Source organism: Taudactylus pleione, unplaced genomic scaffold (assembly GCF_031769625.1).
Source record: "Taudactylus pleione unplaced genomic scaffold, aTauple2 ptg000276l, whole genome shotgun sequence".
Taxonomy (NCBI): Eukaryota; Metazoa; Chordata; class Amphibia; order Anura; family Myobatrachidae; genus Taudactylus; species Taudactylus pleione.
Genome location: NW_028284678.1, coordinates 14835341 through 14857848, shown reverse-complemented (window position 1 = coordinate 14857848; position 22508 = coordinate 14835341). Strand labels below are relative to the sequence as shown.

General features: G+C 48.3%; 1 protein-coding gene across 1 annotated transcript in view; it reads left to right on the top strand.

Moving 5' to 3' along the window:
- The first annotated feature begins 630 nt into the window (after window positions 1–630).
- MAP3K7CL (MAP3K7 C-terminal like) overlaps window positions 631–22508 on the top strand; it is a 70199-nt gene continuing 48321 nt past the window's right edge. Inside the window, exons 1-2 of the mRNA XM_088481699.1 lie at window positions 631–1110; window positions 12770–12878. Coding sequence (XP_088337825.1) covers window positions 12809–12878 — 70 coding nt within the window. The 5' untranslated portion in view covers window positions 631–1110; window positions 12770–12808. The remainder of the gene's footprint in view (window positions 1111–12769; window positions 12879–22508) is intronic.

Here is a 22508-nt window from a genome sequence, read left to right as displayed (position 1 = left end):
TAATATGCTAATGTTAGCAAAGATCACCCGAGCATAAAGACTCCCATTACTGCCTTCTTGCCTGCAGGTGACGACGCATACCCACATACTTGCCGACATTCAGCTCCCTCCTTCCGAAAATCGGGAGGCTCCCGGCCAAATCGGGAGGGTAGGCAAGCCTGCCCATGTGAATATCGGTAACATCGACGCACATATCGGCGCTCATCTTACCCTCGCGGCAGGTCTTGGGAGCTCTTCTGAAACCCAATGCTGCGTATGCAATCGCAGTGGCAGAGAAACGGACAGGCACGCCTGCGTTTTTTTCTGACTACTCCTCGTTACCACCCCAAGACGCCGACAACCTGTCAGTCACTTTGTGATGGGATCCTCTGCGTGCGTCCGTAATCGCAATGCGACCGCTGCGCACATGCGGCGCATACGCAATGGCAACTACTCGCTGCATCTGCGTGAAAATTGCATTAGCGTCTGTCTCTGAATCAGTGTGGTTGGCACTTGGTCCTTCTTGATAACCTTTCTGCAGCCGGTCCAAGTCGGCTATGTCATCTCTCTCAGTGACTGCAACCCTAGACAGTTCTGCTGACAGCAGTCAGTCTCCCTGCCAGCTCGCTGGAATAGACACAGGCACAAATTGGATCATGCTGAAAACATTCCTGCCCAGTGAAGTAAGACTGTTTGTATTTTAAGTTCGCCGGGACTAATGAATTAAAAGCCTTGAACTCCCGTTGGTTTGTCACTTTTTTTTTTTTTTTTTAAAGACTGTGGCAGGCGTATTTTTTTTTTTCTCTATGATTATTATTTTTTGTCGTTCCCCCCCTGGAGCATGACAACATACTGAGCCACGAGAAGGAACGGAAAGTAGGATAAGGGGATAGAGACGGAAAAAGACAGTGATTTTTCTTTTTTTATAAAAAGCAGAGCCAGCTAGCCTTGCAGGTAGCCTGCCCGCGCTGACAGCTGTTCCCAGCCGTTCATTCGCTGTCAGTGTTGCTATGCAGCAGGTGCAGGCTTTTGCCTGTATTATTGACTCCTTCCTCCATAAAGACAAGGACCAGCCAAGGAAGTGGCTGACCTAGGATTACTGAAGTGCAGACACGCTCGGCTGAGAGTGAGGTAAGGCGACAGGTGTGGACACTGGACTGGAGAGTTGAGGCTCTAACATCGCTTTAATCTGTGCTGCTATGATACACAGATTTTGCAAACAAGGCAGCTGGCTGTAGTGCTGAGTGCCAGGCTGTAGGCTCCCAGGAACCCCAGCCCCTATACACTATGGCTGCAATCAATGTGTGCCTGGAAAACAAAGGCAATTGCAAGGAAATCCAGATTAAGATCATCGTCTGGTTGCTCTGCCTTCCAATACATACAAATAAGGGCAACACCAGATAACACACTGCGTTTGATAAGGGAGACATTCAGTGTATTAAAAAGCGATTGGAATTAGACACATACAGGCTGTGTGTTTACAAGCCTGACAGCAGGCAAATTGGGTCATAATTCTCTTTTTCATTCAAAGCTATGAATAATAGCTGAGCCCTTTCCCAGAGTTTTTTTTTTTCAAGAAACGACTTGTTACCGCTGGAAGACAGAGACGTAAATAAGCATTTATACAATCAGGAGGTTTTTTGTTTTTTTTGTATACTGTACAATGGAGTTGTGTTTCTTTTAAATTTATTTTATTATTTTAAATACGGAATTGTAAATCTAAGTCTGCAATCTGCCGCCTCGATGAACGAATGAGTGCTATAAATTGTAGAATAAATATTAGGCATTGATTTATAGAAGAATAATGTTACTGCACCTGCAACAGATCATTTGTCTGCGGCTCATCAACTTAAAAAAAAAAAATGTTGTGGGATTCAAGAGAGGCCTGTACATATTCTGAGCGCCGACATCCGACCGCCGGGATTTGAACTACATCCCGTTACGTGTCATAGCTGCACCAGTGATGGTACTCCCACTGACAGTGGTGACGTCAGGTGCATAGCCAGGCCAGGCTACTTTATGGAGGGAATGCAATTCAGTGCAATGTGCGCGGAGGGCCTCCGGAACGGGGCGGGTGATGGCACTACGCGGCCAGTGCCTTGGCTCATTTATGTTAACACCTCATAGTGGTGCGTAGGAAAAATTAGTGAGGGTTGCCTACCGTAAAAATCGGTAATGTGCTCAGCCGGATATTGCTTTGTGTGTATCAGTGAAACATTTTCTGGATATATTGAGCTCGATTCAATTACCGCGATGTAAATAGCGTCGGGAGATAGCTCCCGGAGCTATTCAATTGTGCGCGGTGTTTAGTTGGAGAATGCCCATTCTCGCTGCCTAAACACCCTGTTTAAGGCGCGAGAACGGGCATTCCCCGACCAGTTTTCCAGGCGTGATGGGCAAAATACAGCCTTGCGCCGGGACTTTTGTCGGATTTCTGCTCGCATCCCCGGAGATTCTATTCTGTGCGGTGTATTGAATAGCTCCGGGAGCTGATTCCCGGAGCTATTCACGTCGCGCAGAATAGAATCGAGCCCATTGATGCAAATGTTTTGTAGAAATTAATGGAAATTGTCATTGTAATCACAATTGCTTAATTTTTGCCGTGATACATAGATTAGGCTCCTCGATCACTCAGGTGTAAACTGTACTCTGAAGATTTCAGACCAGTGTTTAGGTCTTGGAAATCCTTATAACTTGTCATGTTAAAGACTTAAATGTGACACCGTCATAAACTAAAGTGTAATAATTGCCCAGAATAAAGACCATTAAACAAGCTAGAGAGTAACATTTTGGGGGATTTATATAGGGAATTAGCCTCGGTAATGCTCAGAAGTAAAAATATGTTGCACTTTGGTCTATACTTGGCACCCACTGTTAGTAACTATCACCTGTGCCAATGGTGGCCATCCAACCAATGACCATTGTGAAATTTTATAAATAGGTTAATTGCAATGGAAAGGTCATTGTTGGCCATAGGTCAGGATTTCTGGAGTCTGGCCCTCAAGTTGTCTCAGCATGTCATAGATTCTGGATTTCCCCACACTGATGAATTAATGTATTTGACTGGATCATTTCACCGACCTGACAGTGTGAGATCCTTTCTATAATATCTGCTTCCAGTAACTGAGGACCTCCATGTGGAGACGTTTCTGTAGATTTTGCCAGTGTTAATCTGTAATACAGTGCTGTTAGATGGAGAACACTGGGGGAGCTTTATCAAATGTTGGAAAAGAGTAATGTACACACACAACGATTTTTTGAACGATTATACATAAAGAATATCGATTATCGTTCATCGTTGAAAAAATCGTTCACTTTCTAAGTTAAAATGATGAACGATTATCGTTCATGAGCGTTCACGTTTGTAGTTTGTAGTTCAGTCAGACTGACCAACTCAACGATTTTCATTAAGGGAATATGCAAAAATCGTTTGTAGTTCAAAAAATCGTTCATTACATTTAGTAAATGAACGATTTTAGCAAACGATTTTCGTTCATTTTTCCCTTTAACGAAAATCGTTTAATAAAATCGTTCATTTACAAAATCGTTTGTGTGTGTATGCAGCTTTATTCTAAAGTGGAGAGACATAAACAACCAACCTATCAGACTGTAAGGGGTATATTTACTAAAGTACAGGTTTTGAGAAGTTGCCCATAGCGACCAATCAGATTCTACTTAACATTAATCTAGCACAGTGTTGGCTAACCTTGACACTCCAGCTGTTATGGAACTACATAACCCAGCATGCACTGCTACAGTTTTGCTATTAGGGCATGCTAAAACTGTGGCAGGGCATGCTGGGATATATAGTTCCACAACAGCTGGAGTGTCAAGGTTAGCCAACACTAATCTAGCACCTTCTAGAAGAGAATAGCTAGAATCTGATTGGTTGCTACGGGCAACAGGTCCACTTCTTAAAACCCGCACTTTAGCAAGTGGAGATGTTGCCCATAGCAACCAATCAGATTCTAGCTATTCTCTTTTAGAAGGTGCTAGATAAATGTTAAGTAGAATCTGATTGGTTGCTATGGGCAACTTCTCAACTTCTAAAAACCCGCACTTTAGTAAATATATCCCCTATCTCTCATTTTACAGACTGCTAGAAAAATGACAGAAGTTGATTGGTTACTATGGGTAACTTATCCACTTTACCTCACTACAAGATTTGATAAATCGGTATGCAGTTGGGAAGCCGGCGGACCTAATCCCGACAGGCGGCTTCCTGACTGCTTTATCCTGGCGAGGGTTAAATGACAGGCGTCTAAATCTAGACGCCTGTCATTTTACCGACGCCGGGAGACCGGCGCCCGGCATCCCATTCGAAGGGATGCCGGGCGCCACTGCGGACAGCTGCGGGGGGGGAGAAGGTTAGGTTTAGGGCTCCCGGGGGGGACTTAGGGTTAGGTACCCCCCCGGGAGGTTAGGGTTAGGCTAGGGGAAGGGAGGGTTAGGGTTAGGCACCCACGGGGGGGACTTAGGGTTAGGCACCCCCTCCCAGGGGTTTAGGCAGTGGGGAAGGGGGGGTTAGGTTTAGGCACTTAGAGGGGGGATTAGCGTTAGGCACTTGGGTGGAAGGTTAGGGTTAGGCACCCTAAAGGAGGGTTAGGGGGTTAGAAATAGGTTAGCTAATACTTACCTTCGATTATCGGAATTTCCTCCTCTGCCGGACTCCTGGTGTCGGGATTCCAACCACCGGGCAGGGGTCAGACGGCAGACGGATCGTGTTGTCACCGCCGGCAATCGTGCCGTCCCTGCAGACCGCACGATATGCCGACTTCCCCCTCCTTCATCTGAATGGGATCGTACATCGCATCCCAGATCAGATGGTTTTGCTGGAAGATCTGGGGATTGATGTACAACCCCGTGGGAGCGCGCAGCACAATATCAGGTATGATATCGTGCCCATACACGGCACGATATAACACCTACATCGTGCCGTATATGGGGGCCTTTATTGGTATATTTTTTAATGATTTCATATTCGCGCATATCGGGGCAGTAAGAAATTAAATATTGCCCAAATGTATTAAATAATATATACAGTGACATGGGCTGCGATAGGTACTCATCCCTGTAGTGTGTTAGAAGTCAAGTGATCACTACAGGGCTGTTAAATGCCGGCCCAGGCCCGGGTGAAGGGGGCATGGCCTAATAGCGGGAGGCATGGCCACGCCCCCTAAAGAATAAAAAACCTAGCGGTGATGCTGAGCGCTGGGGAGGGGAACGCTGTGAGCCCCTCAGCCCCATGCAAATCAAGGGGGGCGCGACCAAGAAGATCACCTCCCCCATACAGGCAGAGGAGACTGCAGCTGCTCTGCAGCAGTAAGCAGTCTCCCTTTGCAGCCCAGCACACGGCAGCATGTGCTGGGCTGCTCTGCTGACAAGTAAGAGGAAGCTGGGAGGCAGGGGGCAGAATCGCACCCGGGCCCATCCAGCAAGTCCGTGCTCGGGTAATTAGTACTCACTCCCCCCCTCTTGGAGCCCCTGCACCCTTATAGAATTATACTTACCTATCTGTAGTCTTCAGGGTGCTGCTCTGCGGCGACCATTTTCCAGTACCGCTCATGCATAGTACTGCTGTCCCCGGGAAAATGGCACAGGCGAAAAATAGATACTGGCAAGAATCTACTGCACCGCGGCACCGCCAGAGAGAAGAGGTGGCCCCTCTGCACAAGGGCCACCTCTCTCTTACTACGCTCCTGATTGGATCCTATGTAAATTCAGCAATTAAGCAGTCCCCCCATAGAAACCTATTTGTTCTGCTTTTGCTGTCGAAAATTGGGGGCCACAGCAGATATCTCTGATACTGGCTGCAGTACCCCTTGCATACATCTGGATGGTACCTAAAATGTAGGGGTGAGCGGGTTCGGATTTCTGAAATCCGAACCCCCCCGAGCCCCCCCGATCCGAGTCCGATCCGAGTCAGGCTCGACTTTTCCCGCCTGACTCGGATCTGAAATCGAGGCAAAACGTCATCATCCCGCCTTCCGAGTCTCGCGGGTTTTGGATCCTATATAAGGTACCAGCGTCGGCGCCATTTTCTCACTCGGCTGTGGACAGTGAAGAGGGAGGGTGGGAGTTAGGGCTGTGTAGTGTAGTGTAGTGTAGTGTAGTGTAGTGCTGCTGTTGTCCACTACAAAGTCCATAGGGGCTGGCTGTGTTGTGCTGTGCTGCTGTTGTTAATAGGGGCTGTGTCCACTACTTCAAAGTCCATAGGGGCTGGCTGGACTGTGTTGTGCAGTCAGTTCTCCATAGGGGCTGTGTCCACTCCAAAGTCCTGTGCAGTGTCCCAGTCCTAAAGGAGTGCTGTAGTGTTGTCCAGGGGGTGCTCTGTCCATCAGGGGTGCTCCCCCCAAGTGCTAAAAAAATAATATATTTTCTGTGTTTGTGAATTGTGTGCGCAGTAGCCGCACGTGCATCAACAAAGTAGTGCCAAGCGTGCGCCTGTGTCATAAGTAAAGGGCCGGCTGGCTTGACCGTTAAAGGGTGCTGTAACCCCCGAAAGTACACTCCAGTCCAAACCAAAAAAAAATTATTTTCTGTGTTTGTGAATTGTGTGCGCAGTAGCCGCACGTGCATCAACAAAGTAGTGCCAAGCGTGCGCCTCTGTCATAAGTAAAGGGCCGGCTGGCTTGACCGTTAAGGGTGCTGTAACCCCCGAAAGTACACTCCAGTCCAAACCAAAAAAAAAATTATTTTCTGTGTTTGTGAATTGTGTGCGCAGTAGCCGCACGTGCATCAACAAAGTAGTGCCAAGCGTGCGCCTGTGTCATAAGTAAAGGGCCGGCTGGCTTGACCGTTAAGGGTGCTGTAACCCCCGAAAGTACACTCCAGTCCAAACCAAAAAAAAAATTATTTTCTGTGTTTGTGAATTGTGTGCGCAGTAGCCGCACGTGCATCAACAAAGTAGTGCCAAGCGTGCACCTGTGTCATAAGTAAAGGGCCGGCTGGCTTGACCGTTAAGGGTGCTGTAACCCCCGAAAGTACACTCCAGTCCAAACCAAAAAAAAAATTATTTTCTGTGTTTGTGAATTGTGTGCGCAGTAGCCGCACGTGCATCAACAAAGTAGTGCCAAGCGTGCGCCTGTGTCATAAGTAAAGGGCCGGCTGGCTTGACCGTTAAAGGGTGCTGTAACCCCCAAAAGTACACTCCAGTCCAAACCAAAAAAAAATTATTTTCTGTGTTTGTGAATTGTGTGCGCAGTAGCCGCACGTGCATCAACAAAGTAGTGCCAAGCGTGCGCCTGTGTCATAAGTAAAGGGCCGGCTGGCTTGACCATTAAAGGGTGCTGTAACCCCCGAAAGTACACTCCAGTCCAAACCAAAAAAAAATTATTTTCTGTGTTTGTGAATTGTGTGCGCAGTAGCCGCACGTGCATCAACAAAGTAGTGCCAAGCGTGCGCCTGTGTCATAAGTAAAGGGCTGGCTGGCTTGACCGTTAAAGGGTGCTGTAACCCCCAAAAGTACACTCCAGTCCAAACCAAAAAAAAATTATTTTCTGTGTTTGTGAATTGTGTGCGCAGTAGCCGCACGTGCATCAACAAAGTAGTGCCAAGCGTGCGCCTGTGTCATAAGTAAAGGGCCGGCTGGCTTGACCGTTAAAGGGTGCTGTAACCCACAAAGTACACTCCAGTCCAAACCAAAAAAAAAATTATTTTCTGTGTTTAGCCGCACGTATATATCAAATCGATATAACATAAATGGAGGACCAAACTTTCTCCGATAAAAATAAAATAGAGAAAGATCAAGAACCACTTCCTCCTAGTGCTGAAGCTGCTGCCACTAGTCATGACATAGACGATAACATGCCATCAACGTCGTCTGCCAAGGCCGATGCCCAATGTCATAGTAGAGGGCACATACAATCCCAAATGGCAAAGTTCAGGAAAATGACCTTGAAAAAGACATTTAAATCAGCTGAAGAGAAACGTAAACTTGCCAATATGCCATTTACGACACGGAGTGGCAAGGAACGGCTAAGGTCGATCCCTAGTATGTTCATGACTAGTGGTTCAGCTTCACATGACGATGGAAGCCCTCCTCCCACTAAAAAAATCAAAAGAGTTAAGCTGGCAAAAGCACAGCGAAGAACTGTGCTTTCTAAGAAGATATCACAAATCCCCAAGGAGAGTCCAAGTGTGGTGGTGGTTGCGATGCCTGACCTTCCCAGCACTGGACGGGAAGAGGTGGCTCTTTCCACCATTTGCACGCCCCCTGCAAGTGCTGAAAGGAGCACCCACAGTCCACTTGCTGATATGCAAATTGAAGATGTCACTGTTGAAGTACAACAGGATGAGGATACTGGTGTAGCTGGCGCTGAGGAGGAAGTTGGCGAGGAGGATTCTGATGGTGATGTGGTTTGTTTAAATCAGGCTCCGGGGGAGACAGTTGTTGTCCGTGGGATGAAAAAGCCCATCACGGTCATGCCTGGGCAGAAGACCAAACATTCCACCTCTTTGGTCTGGCAATATTTCTATCCAAATCCGGACAACAACTGTCTTGCCATATGTACCATATGTAAAGGTGAAATAAGTAGGGGTAGGGACGTCAACCACCTAGGAACATCCTCCCTTATACGGCACCTGCAGCGCGTTCATAAAAAGTTACTGTCAAGTTCAGAAACTTTGGCTAAGACCGTAAGCAGTCCAGGGACACCTAAATCCCGTTGTCCTGTTGTATCCAAGCGCCTGCAAACCACACCGTCAACTCCCTCCTCGTCAATTTCCTCCTTAGTCAGGATCGGAAGTAGTCCTGCAGGCCATGTCACTGGCATGACTGACTCTCCTATCCGGGATTCCTCTGGAGGATCCTGCATTGCTACGCCTACTGCTGCCGCTGCTGCTGTTGCTGCTGCTGGGAGTCGTTCATCATCCCAGAGAGGAAGTAGGAACACCACTACTTTTACTAAACAATTGACCCTCCAACAGTCCTTAGCGAGGAGGATGAAGTACGACAGCAGTCATCCTGAAGCAAAACGTATAACTGAGGCCTTGACTGCTATGTTGGTGTTAGACGTGCGTCCGGTATCCGCCATTAGTGCAGTGGGATTTAGACAATTGATGGAGGTAGTGTGTCCCCGGTTCCAAATCCCGTCTAGATTCCACTTCACTAGGCAGGCGATACCGAGACTGTACAGAAACGTCAGAAAAAGTGTCCTCAGTGTCCTGAAAAATGCCGTTGTACACAATGTCCACTTAACCACGGACATGTGGACAAGTGGAACAGGGCAGACTAAGGACTATATGACTGTGACAGCCCACTGGGTAGATGTATCACCTTACGCAGCAACAGCAGCAGCATCACCAGTAGCAGCATCTCAGAAATGCCAGCTCGTTACAAGGCAGGCTACGCTGTGTATCACCGGTTTCAGTAAGAGGCACACCGCCGACAACCTCTTAGAGAAACTGAGGGAAATCATCGCCCAGTGGCTTACCCCACTTAGACTCTCCTGGGGATTTGTGATATCTGACAACGCCACCAATATTGTGCGGGCATTACATCTGGGCAAATTCCAGCACGTCCCATGTTTTGCTCACACAATAAACTTGGTGGTGCAGAATTTTCTGAAAAGCGACAGGGGCGTGCAGGAGACGCTTTGGGTGGCCCGAAAAATTTCTGGCCACTTTCGCCATTCAGCGACTGCGTGCCGAAGACTGGAGCGCCAGCAAACACTCTTGAACCTGCCCCGCCATCACCTGAAGCAAGAGGTTGTGACGCGGTGGAACTCAACCCTCTATATGCTTCAGAGGATGGAGGAGCAGCAAAAGGCCATACAAGCCTATACATCCACCTATGACATAGGCAAAGGAGGGGGTATGCACCTGACTCAAGCGCAGTGGAGAATGATTTCCGTGTTGTGCAAGGTTCTCCAGCCCTTCGAACTTGCCACACGTGAAGTCAGTTCAGACACTGCCAGCTTGAGTCAGGTCATTCCCCTCATCAGGCTTTTGCAGAAGCAGCTGGAGAAAGTGAAGGAGGAGCTAAGACGGAGCGATTCCGCTCGGCATGTGGGACTTGTGGATGAAGCCCTTCATTCGCTTTGCCAGGATTCCAGGGTGGTCAATCTGTTGAAATCAGACCACTACGTTTTGGCCACCGTGCTCGATCCTAGGTTTAAAGCCTATGTGGTGTCTCTCTTTCCGGCCGACACAAGCCTGCAGAGGTGCAAAGACCTGCTGGTGAACACACTGTCAGCTGAAGCGGAACGTGACACGTCAACGGCTCCTTCTTCATTTTCTCCTGCAACTGGGGCTGCCAGGAAAAAACTTAGGTATCCTAAGCAACCCGCTGGCGGTGATGCAGGGCAGGCAGGACCAAGTTTGGACATCTGGTCCGGACTGAAGGACCTGGCAACAATTTCTGACATGTCTACTGTCACTGCATATGATACTGTCACCATTGACAGAATGGTGGAGGATTACATCGGTGACAGCATCCAAGTAGGCATGTCAGACAGTCCATACCTGTACTGGCAGGAAAAAGAGGCAATTTGGAGGCCCCTGTACAAACTGGCTCTATTTTACCTGAGTTGCCCCCCCTCCAGTGTGTACTCCGAAAGAGTGTTTAGTGCAGCCGGGAACCTTGTCAGCGAAAGGCGTAGGAGGTTGCTTCCACAGAATGTGGAGAAGATGATGTTCATCAAAATGAATTATCAGCTCTTCCAGGGAGACCAGCCTCCAGAAGGTACAGAGGGACCTGTGGTGGTGGATTCAAGTGGGGACGAGTTAATACTTTGTGAGGATGAGGATGTACACACTGAAGAGGGTGAGGAATCGGTGGATGAGGAGGATGAGGATGACATCTTGCCTCCATAGAGCCAGTTTGTGCAGGGACACATTAATTGCCAGCTTGTTTTGTGGGGGCCCAAACGAACCAATCATTTCAGCCACAGTTGTGTGGCAGACCCTGGCGCTGAAATGATTGGTTTGTTAAAGTGTGCATGTCCTGTTTATACAACATAAGGGTGGGTGGGAGGGCCCAAGGACAATTCCATCTTGCACCTCTTTTTTTTCTTTGCATTATGTACAGTTTGGGGCCTAGTTTTTCAAACTGCCATCCTGTCTGCCACTGCAGTTTCACGCCTAGATGGGTCACGTGTTTGTGCCGCCCACTCGTGTCGCTTAGCATAGTCATCCAGCTACCTCGGTGCAATGTTGGTTTTGGACATAAAAACACTATTGTGAGGTGTGAGGTGTTCAGAATAGACTGGAAATGAGTGGAAATTAAGGTTATTGAGGTTAATAATAGCATAGGAGCAGAAAAACCTACAAATTCTGTGATTTTAGCTGTTTTTATGCTTTTTTTAAAAAAAATACAGATCCAAAACACAAAACCCAGAACCCAGAACACGGAAGGGTGGTTTTGGCAAAACCAATCCAGATCCAAAACACGAAGAAAGATCCAGATCCAAAACCAAAACACAAAACACGAAAAGTGGCCGGTGCACACCCCTACTAAAATGTACAAAAAAGGTTATTTTCAGGGGATATCCCGCATATATTTGTTGATAAATAATATGCAACTTAGACTTTTATGTCCAGACTAAGGGGCTGTGTAGAGCTGGCTGTTCCAGTCATACTGTAAGTTTGAGACATGCGGTCTGCATAGGCGCATATGTGTGCATTCGCTTCTTAGGCAAATACAGTGAGAATTAGCGCTAGAAACGCTGTACAAACTCACTGTGAAACTGCCCCTAAACCTCTTTACCAATGGCAGTGCCCAGCAAGGACATATTGTGATCTGAAACATTATAAAAGTACAGACTATTATTGACAAGGAGTCTGTGCCAGTGCCTCAGCGTACCTCCAAACTCTTCTGATTTTGACAGGACTGTCCCAATTTCCCAAACTGGACATTTCCGGGTGGATGAAGGCGGGATTCGATTGGATCTGTAGATTGGGGATGTGGCCTATTTAACCTGATTCTGCACATTGAATGACAATATTGTCCATTTGTCAGTGGTTCCAAGTGTTAGGCTGCGTCCTCTGCATATAAAGTGCCTTATGTTGGGTACACACTTGTCAATATATCGTTCGATCGATCCACAAACGATATATTGCGAGTGCATCAGTGGTGTGTGTTCACCTGATATGTCAGATCAGCCATGCAGCTCAGCCAATGCCGATATACCTGAAAGATATATAGGTGCATGTGTGTACATGCCACCCCCTCTCACCGCCCAAACTCCGGCTGCTGGGACCGTATCACAACTGGGCGGCCAAATTTAAATGCCCTCCCAGCTGTAATGTCAGGCCAGACATTTTGAGCAGCCAATTGGTAAGTATGTATAGCTCACCAATCGGCCGCTGGGACGGAGGATTGGTCTGCTGACCGATGCGCCGTGTAAGTGTGCACCCAGCATTTGTGAAGTTACTACTGTCGTTTGTGCAGGAGTATATAGAATAGATTGCCATGAACATTTGTTTAGCTTACAACATGCTGTTCCCCTGCTCCCACTGTCTGTTGTGTGTACTTACAAAAAAAAATAGCATGCACTTTAGTACTTAGATAAAAAAAATCATATACAGCTTTTCAAACATAACAAATGAATCGTATACCAACGTCAGAAATGTAACTTTTATCTTGTAAAACACGCAATGCACAGAACATCCTATAAATAATTCTTATCTTAGTTTGCGAATACTATTAGATTCTCATGTACATCTCGTGGAGAAAATCTTCTATGATCTCTAGTTGATGCATATCGTCGCGCTTTTCTATTGCAATGTGTCAAAATGAGTTTTTCTTTCTGCATTACCAATTGTTTGTCTTTTATTATTCTCTTTTCAGTATTATTCCAGATAAGGTGGTTGAAGCCATTGTGTCCACATGATCACCACAGCAAGAGTTCCTGCTGATAAACCCGTACGAATTTCCTTCAGTCTTAATGACTCTACAGGTACTGATCCGTCTCTTCTGCCTGGCGAATGAGAAACAGCGACACATCCTGTGGCTGATTGTTATCTGTGATCGTCACATAGGCCTTGTTAGAACGCACGCATCCTGTATGGCATACTGTATGTAATGAGCAAACACACTATTCTGTTAAGGGGCCTATCCATTAGCAGATCTTTCTGACAGACAAAAGACAAAAGATTTACCTTTTGAAAATTCCTGGGGCTGCGGTGACAGATATCTGTCATGTACATGACAGATTTTTGCGAACGACGAACGATATTGCATAACATCATTCTGGGAGTGGATTTTTTTTTTTATGTTTCTATTCATTTTCATTATAAAAAATTGTTCGTCGTTCGTCGTTTACCGCGACAGATATTTCTAATATCTATCAGCGATAAACGATAATTGACCAACAAGTTGGAGAGGCAAAAGACCCAATTTTTCGGCCGTGGGAGTGCGCATTTTTATCGTTCAGATAAATTGAACGACTGAACGATAAATCGTTCATCGTTCCAATTTATCTGCTAATGGATAGGCCCCTTAAGACTTAAGTCTATCATACTTTGAAAGGCGGATGCACATAAAATCTACTGCTAGACTATAAACCTTAAAGTACTAAAGTTAAACAAAACATGTATGTTAAAAAGTAATGTTTACAATACAGACATGTTCCTGCCTTTTTGGGTACACATCTTACAGATATATCTGCAGATCTAGCGATGATAGTCGTTCATACACACTGACCGACCATCATCTGCATGCTGCAGCGGCTCGGGCCGAACTGGGGGCAGGTAGGGGGCGTGGCCTAATTGCGGAAGGTGTGGCCACTACCCAACGGGGAAAAAAACATCTGTGACACAGCCAGTGGGGGGTGATCAGGGTGATTGCTCCCCCCTTTGGCATAGGAGACTGCTCGGGCTGCTGCTTTAGCAACCTCGGTCAGTCTCCCAGTGCAGCCCAGCACACAGCAGCATTGTGCTGGGCTGCTGTGGATGGGGAGCTGTGCCGGACCCAGGTTAGTAGTACCCGCTCGCGCCCCCCCCCCTCTGCACCCCTGTGTATGGGCGATTGGCCGATCGCCTGTACACCGTGCCGATGGACAGATATGTGCAGCACAGCCACTGCGATATGTCTGTGATCGACGTTGTTCTCAGACATATCATCTGTACACACTGGCCGACGGGGGCAAGATATATTGGCCGATCAATTGATCGGCCAATATATCGGCCAGTGTCTGTGTACCCAACATAATCAATGACTGAAACAGGATTGTAAATTCAACAGTATTTAAAAAAAAAAAACCTAAAAAAAAAAAACAACTGGGGCATGTTTGCCAAAATTAAATTAGTGGAATTTGCAGCAATTCTCGTGGGATGTCCACAAATTTCAATCCTCCCCATAATGTACCTACATAGGGAATGACTGCAGCAGGTATCAAAAATATATGCCTTGGTCTTTGACCAAAGTTTGCCTATTTTACCAAACAGCGATTCTCCGGAACCCTCCGCGTCAGTCCCCACTGACGCAGCGTAATGCCATGCATTCGGATTACGCGCGCCAGGTCCTTACCCAGAAACAAAGTGATAGTGGCATGTTGTGCAACACTGGGTTAGATGCACTCTATTGAGTAATAATGAATTCCAGGTAAGTGCTCCTTTTATAGGGTATATTTACCTACAATCGCAATTTAACCTCGATAGTTAGAATTTCTTATTGGCGCATACATTATTACAGCAATACAGTAAGTAATTCATTATCTTGGCAATGTATAAAAAAAACACCTGCAGGGACACAAACTCCAACCCGGGATTCTTAGCCTGTGTGCACACTTGGCAATGTGTACCAGGACAATATGTCGGCCCGACAGGCAGACATATCGTACCATGGGTACAAATTGGGCGATGTAATGAACGACTGCATGACCCCTCATTCCGTCTATCATTACCTCTGGTTGTACGGCCGACCGGACGATATCGCATGCGACCGCGGGAGCGCGCAGATAGTCTGTACACACCGGACGATCTGGCCGATATGTTGTTTTGAATGCATAGGACATCACTGTGTCAGGAAAGTAAATCTGTTTCTATGCCAATGGAAAATGTGTTCTCATTCAAGGGTCACACTGTAGGTGGAGGTTTATTATATGGCTTTGTGACAGTATAGGCGCCATGTACTATTGGTGCCGATCATCACGTAAAGCTAAGGAAAATATGTTATTAATAATCTAGAACAAATTTAAGGCCACAGCTCTGCTGTTTGCTGAATAGCGCTGCTCTTAGTCTGGGTCTGGAGAAGCCTGTGTGGTAAGTACATGTCTGTTCTCACCAAGCATTTAACGACATTCTAAATACCAAAATAGATCGGCATATGACACAGCCAGTGCCGTGACTCACAAGTGAGGCTGTTGTGGCGGAGAAATGACTTCAAATATGTGATTGGAATCCCCCTTTAAAGGACCCCTGGTATATTAGCAGAACCTGTGTCGGCCTGGGGCATGAAGGACCCACCAGGGAAATACATTGGTAAGGGCCCATGCTTAAGGGGGTTTGGCCAGCCACCAGAGTATGTGGCCCAAGAGGCTTGGCTAGCCATTAGAGAGGACATATTCAGCCTGCAGAGAACATGGCTACTACAGTGACCAGTCTGAGCCCCTTTATAATGTATAGTATATAGATAATGCATCTAGTATAATGTACTAGATTGATAACAGCAATGCACTGTAGAGCATACACCATAGTCCAAGAATAGTGTAACAAATCTATATAATAAGTGGGAAATCGTGTCTGTCTGTCCTTCTTTTTGTCCTTTATGCACGGCCACAGTTTTTCACCTAGCTCCACCAAATTTGGCATGGTGGTGTAGTTTGACCAGAATTAGGTTTTTGCCTAGGTTGGAACTTTGGGCCTGATTCAGACCCGCTCGCGAGCACTAAGCGCTCGCAAGCGGGTCGATGTTGGCCCAGTGCGCATGCGCACGAGAGAGCTGGCTCCGTCGTGCGCATGCGCAAGACCCGGATAGCAATGGCTATGGGTCTCACTACAAAGGGGGCGTGCTGTCGATGGTGAGTGACAGCACGCCCCCTTTGGTGGGTGTGCCGGGGGCGTGGCTGACCAGACGGAGGCGTTCCCATGGGAACGCCTACCGTCTGGGGCCGGCCCCACTGACATCACAAGTGATGTCAGTGGGAGTGCTGTTGGCTCTGATAAGAGCCGAAAGCACTCCAGGGCTTGCGGCAGACAAGACCCTACCACAAGGGTCTCGTCGCAAGCCCGATGGTCGCGATGGGCTCGACCATCGCGACCATCATTTTGGCCGCTCGCTATAGCTGTGGGTGGTCACGTGTTGCGATCGGGTGGCCGACCGCCTGATATGCTGCCTCCCCCACGTTATAGCGCTGCATAGGATCGCACATTGCATCCCTTGATCGACTGAACCTGCAGTACAATCTGGGGGTGCGATGTACTACCACACAAGTGCGTGCTCTGGGCCTGATTCAGACCCGCTCGTGAGCGCTGAGTGCTCGCAAGCAGGTCCATTGTGCCCAAGTGTGCAAGCGCACAAAGGAGGTGGCTCCGTTGTGCGCATGCGCGAGACCTGAATAAGGACGGCTAAGCCGTCGTTATGGGTCTCGCACCAAAGGGGGCGTGCCTGGGACGTGGCTGCCCAGACAGAGGCGTTCCCATGGGTCCGGCCCCACTGACACCGCTAGTGATGTCGGTGGGAGTGCTTTTGGCTCTGATAGAGCCAAAAGCACTCCAGGGCTTGCGGCAGCGAGACCCTACCGCAGGGTCTCGTCGCAAGCCCGATGGTCGCGATGGTCTCGACCATCGCGACCATCATTTTGGCCGCTCGCTATAGCTGTAGGTGGTCACCCACAGCTATGCGAGCGGCCAGGAGGCCGCTCAAAAAAAACAGAGGGATGGCCCTGATTCAGAGCGAGCGCTCTGTCAGAGCGTCCGGCTCTGAATCAGGGCCTTTGTCAGGGCCACACACTGTCATATAATCTCTAAAAAAGGGGACACTCTTAAATTACACAGGTTATGGGATTCGCTCCAGTGGAAATTGGCAGTCTGCCAAAAACCTGTGAGAATGCAACAAAAGTATCCTTTTGACCTTAAGCAAACTTGATGACTCATGCAAGTTCAGTGGCTCCGTCGTGGCTCCGTCGTGCACATGCGCGAGACCCGAATAAGGACGGCTAAGCCGTCATTATGGGTCTCGCAAAAAAGGGGGCGTGCTGTCGATGGTGATTGACAGCACGCCCCTGGGCGTGCCGAGGGGCGTGGCTGCCCAGACGGAGGCATTCCCATGGGTCCGGCCCCACTGACATCACTAGTGATGTCAGTGGGAGTGCTTTTGGCTCTTATAGAGCCAAACGCACTCCAGGGCTTGCGGCAGCGAGACCCTACTGCAGCGAGACCATCGCGACCATCATTTTGGCCGCTCGCTATAGCTGTGGGTGGTCACCCACAGCTATGCGAGCAGATGGCCCTGATTTAGAGCGAGCGCTCTGTCAGAGCGTCCGGCTCTGAATCAGGGCCTCTGTCCGATATCATGCCCATACACGGTACGATAGAGCAGCCAAATCGTACCAATTCGTCGGATCAGCTGCTTTATCGTGCCTTGCATGGGACCTTTAGGCCGGCTACACACTTGCACGATATCTGCCCGATATGACTAAATCGGAATGACAAATCGGGCATATCATGCAGTGTGTAGGTCCGATTTTGGTACTCCCATGGTCACATGCGTTATCGGGTGATTGGCCTGCAGCACAGCCAATCAAACAATATCGCATATGAGGGTGTACATATCGTTCCGTCGTTCATTAAATCTTTTAAGTGTGTAACGGCAATCATGCGATGTTCAGGGTGAAGGCAAATTGGCATGAACATTGGCACGATTGCTGGTCATTCAGGTGTGTACCCACCCTTACACATTATGGCCCTCATTCAGAGGCGGTCGCAAGAAGCGATCGCTCTCTCTGAATGAGGGCGGCCGCTTCTTTTTTTTAGTGCGGCCTCCTCGTCGCTAGCTAAGCTGTGGGTTACCACCCACAGCTTAGCGACCGACCAGGTTGATGGTCGCGATGGTCAAGACCATCGCGACCATTGGGGCTTGCGACGAGACCCTAAGGTCTGATCGAGCAGGAAGCTCCCCACTGACATCACTGCTGATCTCAGTGTGGCCGCTCACAAAACGGCAGGCGTTCGCTTGGGAACGCCTCCGTTTGTGTAGCCACCCCCCGCTCCGCCTACAAAACTGGCTGAGCTGTCGATCAACATCGACAGCCGGCCCTTTTGTAGTGAGCTCTGGAGCGAGAGAGTTTCTCTCTCGCTCCGGGGCTTGCGTACGCGCAGTGCGGCCACTGCGCGTGCGCAGGGCCTTAACAACGACCCGGTTGCGAGTGCTTAGTGCTTGCGACTGGGTCTGAATGAGCTCCAATACCCTTTACAGATTATGTCACATAGTAGTAGTGCCCCATATAGCACATTATTCCACACATTAGTAGTGCACATTATGCCCCCCCCAAGCAACTCACCTCTCTGTGTCCCTCCAGCAGCCTTTCGCCTTCCCCTGTGTGCCATCAGCAGCCAGCAGGTGTGTATTTGTGGCCGGACAGCCAGCTAATTACAGCTGCCACTTCGGCAGACAGTGACAGACATGGATAGACAGTGCCGGCACAATTTGAATCTGGTGTTGGTCGCGAGCCAATCGGAGCGCGCGGGTCAGCAGCCAATCAGGATCCGCCACTGCAGTAAGCTCTGATTGCCTTACGATTGGCGGTACTGTCTCTCCATAGCTGCCTGCCGGTGTGCCAGCTGTAATCAGCTGGTGGGCCGGCACCAAATCATCATTGCTAACACCCGGGCCCCCCTCGACGGCCCTGACTGGAACGTCCCACCTTGTGTGTGTGACTGGGTCAAGGGGGAGCGGGCGGACCACAGAGGCAGCTCGGGCACCAAAGCAGCCGCACCCCTCGCATGTTAGCAAACAGTGGGGTCCCTTCGAGGATCAATGGAATGGGGTCATAGGCGAGGACAATGCTGCAGGTGTACTTCAGGGTCCAGTCTCCAACCCAGGCAAGGCAGGGTATCACAGCTAGTGTGTAATAATAATAAAGCCCATGATGGTGATCCTGTCTATATAAACCACATTATTCCACTGCACATCTGATGGGAGACCCCATACTCACTGTAAAAAATAGTTTATATTCTCTCAATTCTGACCACTGAGATCACATAAGTGTTGGTTACGTTTTAAATAGTTTTTTTTACAAAACGACATTCTTAGTTTGCAATATGCTGTATTTTATATGTTTATTTTCACACAATGGGGTCTATTCATCATTACATAATTATCTATGGTGATAATTATGGGGCATCCAGGTCGGCACAGCAGGGGGTGGCACAGCTTAAGGGGGTGTGGCGGGGGACTTGACGCGTTATTGAGGATAATGCGGGGGAGTGACCACGCCATTGCATCATTGTGGCCCCTCCCCCGCTACACAATGCCGGGAGACTTGCCACTCTTTTCCAGGGGACAGGGAGTGCCACCCGATTTTCAGGAGCCTCCCTGCCATTCCGGTAGAATAGGCAAGGATGACCCAGCGGTGGCGACACAGTGGTGTATTATGTACCGCAGTATGTCTATGGCACAGTCTCTCTCAGGAGACACTCAGGGGTAATTCCTAGTCCTATGGAGGATGGAGAGGAAGATGTGTGGTAAAGCATATGCAGAAGTGCATTAGGTTGGAGATCGCGTACATGATGTCAGTGCACCTCCATTACTATGGAAACTCTGCAGCACAGACAGTAGGAACGAGGAGAACCTTACCCCAGCTCAAGACTGTCTCTGTTTACAAAGCAACATAGGGCCTGATTCAGACCCACTCGCGAGCGGCTGTCCGCTCGCAAGTGGGTCGATGTTCTGGACTGAGCATGCGCACGACGGAGGGAGCTCCGTCATGCGCATGCGCCAGACGCGACGAGCGAAGGAAAGTCCTTCGCTCGTTGTGTCTGATCAAAGGGGGCGTGCTGTCGATGTTGATTGATAGCACGCCCCCTTTGGTAGGCGTGCCGGGGGCGTGCCTCCCTGACGGGGGCGTTCCCACGGGAACGCCTCCCGTCAGAAGCCGGCCCACTGACATCACTAGTGATGTCAGTGGGAGTGATTTTGGCTCTGATAGAGCCAAAATCACTCTGGAGCTTGCGGTTGAAAACCTCAACCGCAGGCTCCAGCTCGCAGTTTCGATGGTCGCGATGGTCAAGACCATCGCGGCCATCAAACTGCACGCTCGTATAGCCTGTGGGTGGTCACCCACAGCTATACGAGCGTCCAGAAGTACGCTCCATTTTCATGGAGGCCGGCCCTCATTCAGAGCGTGCGCTCTGCTCAGAGCGTACGGCTCTGAATGAGGGCCATAATACATTCCAGCTTTGGTTGCTTTCCTGTAGCCAAAAACACAGAAAGTTACACAAATACACATAACATGGCATAACACATCAACATTTCAAAATGCACTCCAGTCCATATTTTCATAGTGAGGCATTTAGCACATATGACATCAGAACATCACGGTTTCCCTCACTAGTCACATAATTCTCTCTGACTAAAGTGCTATATACCAGCTCTCTTATGAAATGGCATCTTATGGCAATGTGCTTAGTCTGACCATGGTGTATGTTGCTGGAAGACAAGTCAATTGCACCCTTGTTGTCACATGATAGTGTCATTTGGACTTATAAGTAGGGATGTGCACCGGACCATTTTTGACGGATTTGGATTTGGTTCTAATTCGTCGTTTGGATTTGCCAAACTGCGGTGACTGGCTTTGGATTTAGATTTGCATTTGGATTTGGGGCCTGATTCAGAGCAGCTCGTAAGCGGCCGCTCGTTCGTTCCGAGCGATGTTTGATCAACTGCGCATGCGTATGGATCGTAATACGCATGCGCGAACCAGTCAGTGCGGCCGAAAATCGTTTGTTCGCTAAATAGCGAATGCCTGCTATTTTGAGTGACAGCAGGAGGCGTATGTGGGTGGTAACAGGGGAAGGTGCTTGAAAACGGGGAGTGGAGATCCGAACGCAGGCGTGCTTAAAGGTCAAAACGGGCGTTTTATGGGTATGCATAATTAATACAGCAGCGTCATTGACCACGTCACTGGGTTATTTTATAGCCAGAACTGCTCGCAAAATTGTGGTAGCAAAAACCAACCACAAGAATAGCGAGCAGTTCATACGCTGGTCGATGTACTCAATTAATCTAATAAATAGCGGACATGACGTAGGATGCGAGCGGCCAGGGGGCGTTTTTTTCAAAATTACGTTCGCATGTTTTGTTCGCTCGTTCAGACCTAGAGGCGTGAACAGACCGCAAAGAGCGAACGGTTCATTTGAATAGCCACCCCTATTTTCTGGACGAGCGAGCGCTAATTGTGTCCGGCTCTGAATCAGGCCCTTGGTTCTAATTCGTCGTCCGGATTTGGATTTGCCAAACTGCGGTGGTGACTGGATTTGGAATTGGATTTTTTGCCAAAATTCGCAAAAAAATCTAAAATGACATAAATTGGGCTTTTTTTTTTCTTCCTAGAGTGTTATTTACCTCAATAACATTAATTTCCAGTCGTTTACAGTCAATTTAGACCACCTCACAGCTTAAATTATTGTTTTCACCATTATTGGCCAAGGGTTGCAGTGAGCTGACTGGTTACCAAGCATCAGAGCAGCGGCGCAGTGGCACAGACACCACAGTTTAAAGCACATCTATGAAACTATGCCACACAGCAGTGGCAGAAATGAGAGGTAGTGCTAGATGGAATTGTCCTTGGGCCCTCCCAATGTAATTTTAAATACAAAATAATGAAAGGTGCCCAATCGTAGCAAACCACATTCCAGTGCTTCACCATTGGAAGACCACAAACCCCACTGCACCTGGCTGCAGCTGTTTGGGTTGCTGTAGTTAAACTATAATAATGTTCCATATAAAATAACAATGAATATATATATAATAAAGACTATGGAGTATATGTAATATGTAAATACACTCACTGGGCTTATGCCCTTTCACGGAGCTTGTATTATACACACAGTGGGCTAAGCCCAGTCACGGAGCTTGTATAATACACACAGTGGGCTAAGCCCAGTCATGGAGCTTGTATAATACACACAGTGGGCTAAACCCAGTCATGGAGCTTGTATAATACACACAGTGGGCTAAACCCAGTCATGGAGCTTGTATAATACACACAGTGGGCTAAGTCCAGTTACGGAGCTTGTATAATACACACAGTGGGCTAAGCCCAGTCACGGAGCTTGTATAATACACACAGTGGGCTAAGTCCAGTTACAGAGCTTGTATAATACACACAGTGGGCTAAGCCCAGTTACGGAGCTTGTATAATACACAGTGGGCTAAGCCCAGTCACGGAGCTTGTATAATACACACAGTGGGCTAAACCCAGTTACGGAGCTTGTATAATACACACAGTGGGCTAAGGCCCTCATTCAGAGCCACTCGCTATTTGCGGTCGTTCGTTCTAAAACAAGGGGTGGCTATTCAAATGAACCGTTCGCTGTTTGCGGTCTGTTCACGCCTCTATGTCTGAACGAGCGAACAAAACTTGCGT